Below are 3,549 nucleotides of genomic sequence, written 5' to 3'. Positions count from 1 at the left end.
CATGTGCTAGGGCCCTTTGCCCGCAGTCTGCGTGGTCGCGTGCTCGGCTCCAGCCTGTGCCCAAGCGTCAGATGGATGAGGCCAAAACGCTTTCTGAATGCACCAGTGGGTTTTGCCTCCATAGGCAAAGCTGCAGATGAATAGGTTAAGTGGTCATTTCCAAAACTCCTCTGTCGAGGCACTTGGGAGAGCGGAGGCTTTGGACAGCACCTGCTTACCTCCAAAAGATGAGTTAGTTAGGGAGAGGTTGGTTTTAACTGGAGTGTTCCCTTCCGTCCCTCGAGACGAGCTTGGTCAGGCGGGGGAGGAGGCAAATCTGCCTTGCTGCTGCCCTAGAGAAAGCACCCGTGGGGCTGCGTGCTTCGGAAAAGAACGTTAAAAGGAGAAGGGAGGAAGGCAACGCGCCTGGTCTCGAGGGGTGCTGCCCGCTCCGGCAGCTCAGGTCCTTGGCTGGTTGTTCTGAGGCTGGGAGAGAACTGCCTTTGCTTAGGACATAAATGGAAATTTCGTGTTTAAAGGAATTTTATCTGGATTTCCCTTATTTCCTTGCTTTGCCCGGGCCTTTCCCCATGGAGGCCTTTTGCTGCTGTCTTTGGGGTGGATGCGCGTCTCCCGCGCCCCAGAGCAGCGCTGCTCGGCGCAGCCCCGTCTGCAGCTCCCTCTTGCAGCACAGGAGGGCAAGAGCGAGCTGCCAGGCCCGCCGATGGCTGCTGCTGCTTCTGACAGCCCTTCCTTGTGCTCACCCTCCCGGCACGTTGCTGAGCTCTAGCACAGGCAAAGTTCGGGATGAGAGTGGGGAGCGCAGAGCAGATGTCCCCTTGGGGGGGGCGCGTGGGGTGGGAGGTGGGCGAGTGGGAACATGCTGGCCTCACATGCACGCTCTGCTTCGTGATGTCAACATCTGTCTGTCCTGCTGCCGGGCGTGCTGGCAGGTCCTGGTGAGTTTTGGCCCCTTGTGTGGTGGGAGTTGGGAAGACTTTGGGTCTCCAGCCCTTGACAGAGCGGGGTGGCCAGGCTCGCGCAGCTGGCTGCCACATCCCCTCGCTGTTCAGCAGCCTGGAGAGCAGGTAGCAGGAGCATAAACACACAGATGATGTCTCCTTCCTTGGGTACCCCCTACACCCCCTTACTTCCCTGGGGTCCTTTCTTAGGCCGCCGCACCCTGTGGGAAGGAGCCTTATCTCTGCCTGCCAGCTCCCCAGCATCTCTCGGGGGGCAGAAAGGGTGGCAGCTCTGCCGGGGACAAAGGCTGGGGGCAGAGGAGGGCTCCCCAGCAGCATGAAGGTGCATCCTGTCCTCTGGTGGTACCTTGGGGGAGAGTTGCCAGGCTCTTCTGCCCCTTGGCATGTTACTGCCAAGTGCCACGGGTAAATGGTGACTTGAGTGGTGGGTTTTGATAAACACCAGAAATGAAAGCCTCAGCCTGGGTCAGCTTTGGTGTGAAGATGGCAGGTGTCCCGTGGCTGTCACTGCTGGGAGCAGAGCCTTGAGCAGCCCCCTTGTTGGGCTGGGAGCCCTGCAGCCTCCTGTCTTCATGGGAGGCATCCCCAAATTGGGAAAGAGAGCGTGGTTTATGTTTTGTGTGTTGTTGGGATACAGGATGGAAAGGGATGTGTTACTCTGTGTTACTACAAACAGCTCAGTGACTGCATACAAGCCTTGTGTGCCTCAGTTTCCCCACCCCTGAGACTGTGCCCACCTAGGAGCGACCCAGCAGCCTCTGGGTTTCCCTCTGGCTTAGTGCCAGTGGCTCGTGCAGGGCGACCTCCTTGGGGGTGGGTTGGAGACAAGCCAGGCAGGTTGTGCCTGCCCCCCCGGAGTCGCAGGGGTATCCCACAGATGGGGACAGCGGTGAGCATGTCTCGACGGTCAGGTCTGGAATGGGGGGTCAGGAGAGACACTTTCTTCAGTGATCAGGAGAGACGCTTTCTTCAGTGGCTGTCACCCGAGGCAGGTTTGGGTGAGCAGCACCGTGGGGTTTAGTTCTCTGCTGCCAGTCCCTCTGCCCTCCAAGGAGGGGAGCAGTACCTTCTCCATGGGGTGGGAGGAGCATGGCCAGGTTGGGCATGGATCGGCCTTGGTTAGGAGTGGGCACCTGGTTTGGGCGACCCGCTTGTGCTGTGCCACTGCATCCACCCTGCTTCATGTCGGTCTCCTGCCTCCATGCTCAGCAGGTGCAGGTTTTGGTCAGTCTTCAGCCTCTCTCTTCTGATGCCAGCTCTCTGTCCCCCTCGACCAGGTGTCTCCGGAGAAGTGCCGCTTTGCCATAGGCCGAATCCTGAGCGAGGGAGACGCAAAGCCGTCAGAAGAGCAGATTAAGCGGTTCCAGAAGTATGGCTTCAAGATCTTCTCTTTCCCCGCTCCCAGCCACGTGGTTATGGCGACCTTTCCATTCACCACGCCGCTCTCCATCCATCTAGCAGTCAACCGTGTCCACCCGGCCCTTGACACCTACATCAAGGTAAGCAAGCGTGGCACGACGAGTGCCGCACGTGTTCGGTGGGCTGTCAGAAGCTTCTCCTGCTGACAGCTGATGAGGCTGCTCTGGCAGCGTCTTCCCTTGGGCATCGCCATCAAGATCTCCTCCTTTTGCAATCTGGCAGGTAGCTCCCCAGCAGGCATGTCCTGCCGCTCGCTCTGTAGGCGCAGGGGTGTCTTTGCTGCTGTTTTGTGTTTACGAGAAGCGAGTTCTCATCTGACAGCGTGCTGCTCTTCTCCTTAACGCAGAGATAAAAGCTGGTTTTCCCCTTGGGTGTCTTGCTTGTTGTTAGGATCTGGCAGGTATGTGCCCCTTTGGTGTAATGCATTGTGCCATCAAACTTCTGTTTCAAGTGCAGCCTCGCCCATGGGGGATCTGTCTTCTGCAGGGCTGGCAGGAGAAACTACAAACTTTCTGGCCCATGAGCTTATGGAAACTTGGATTCAAGCAACACATTGGAATTTGTGGGCCTTGGTCCTGGGTGGGCAGCCAGATGTGGTGGGCTCTGTCAGCCCCCTGGCCTCCATCCTGCAGAGTGCCTTGATGTGTTTGCCCTTGCCCCCAGCAGCCATCACCCCTGTTTCTGGTCTTTTTGAAGCCATCTCCGCTGCCTTGCTCTGGCTGCCGGACCAGCTGCGACAGTGGTGTTCCCAAACGGCACATCTGACACACACTTCCAGATCCAGGCTCCAGAGTGGGGCTGGTCCCGGCCAGCCGGGCAGTGGAGGGAAGGAACATCCATCCTAGAGGGGGAGGATGCTGGGGAGGGGCCGGCGCACAGCCCCTGGCTCATCTCACCATCGAGTTCTGCCGCTTTCCTCCGTTCGTGTTGAAACACACTATTTATAAACTTGCTTTTCCTGGCGAAACTCCCAGCCCTGTGGGAGAACCGTGCAAATCCCTCCAGCCTGCGCTGTGCCGCAGGATGGCTGCCCAGGTGCCAACCCCAGAACTTCAGCCGGGGGCTCTTTGCTGACCCTCTTGTCCGCCCTGACCCTAGGCAGCTGCGTGCTGGTACCGGCAGAAGGTGTGTTAATGCCGGCAGTGGGTGGGACCGTGGCCACACGTGT

General features: G+C 58.6%; 1 protein-coding gene across 1 annotated transcript in view; it reads left to right on the top strand.

Moving 5' to 3' along the window:
- TEX264 (testis expressed 264) overlaps positions 1 to 3,506 on the top strand; it is a gene marked incomplete at its 3' end in the record, with an annotated part of 8,044 nt that extends 4,538 nt beyond the window's left edge. Inside the window, exons 2-3 of the mRNA XM_010156173.1 lie at positions 2,240 to 2,461; positions 3,480 to 3,506. Of these exons, the coding sequence (XP_010154475.1) occupies positions 2,240 to 2,461; positions 3,480 to 3,506 (249 nt within the window). The remainder of the gene's footprint in view (positions 1 to 2,239; positions 2,462 to 3,479) is intronic.
- Between the last annotated feature and the right edge of the window lie 43 nt (positions 3,507 to 3,549).

The sequence above is a fragment of the Eurypyga helias genome, unplaced genomic scaffold (genome assembly GCF_000690775.1).
Source record: "Eurypyga helias isolate BGI_N326 unplaced genomic scaffold, ASM69077v1 scaffold13947, whole genome shotgun sequence".
In the NCBI taxonomy this organism is placed as follows: domain Eukaryota; kingdom Metazoa; phylum Chordata; class Aves; order Eurypygiformes; family Eurypygidae; genus Eurypyga; species Eurypyga helias.
Note: the sequence above shows the minus strand (reverse complement) of the source record. Positions and strands in the feature narration are given on the sequence as shown.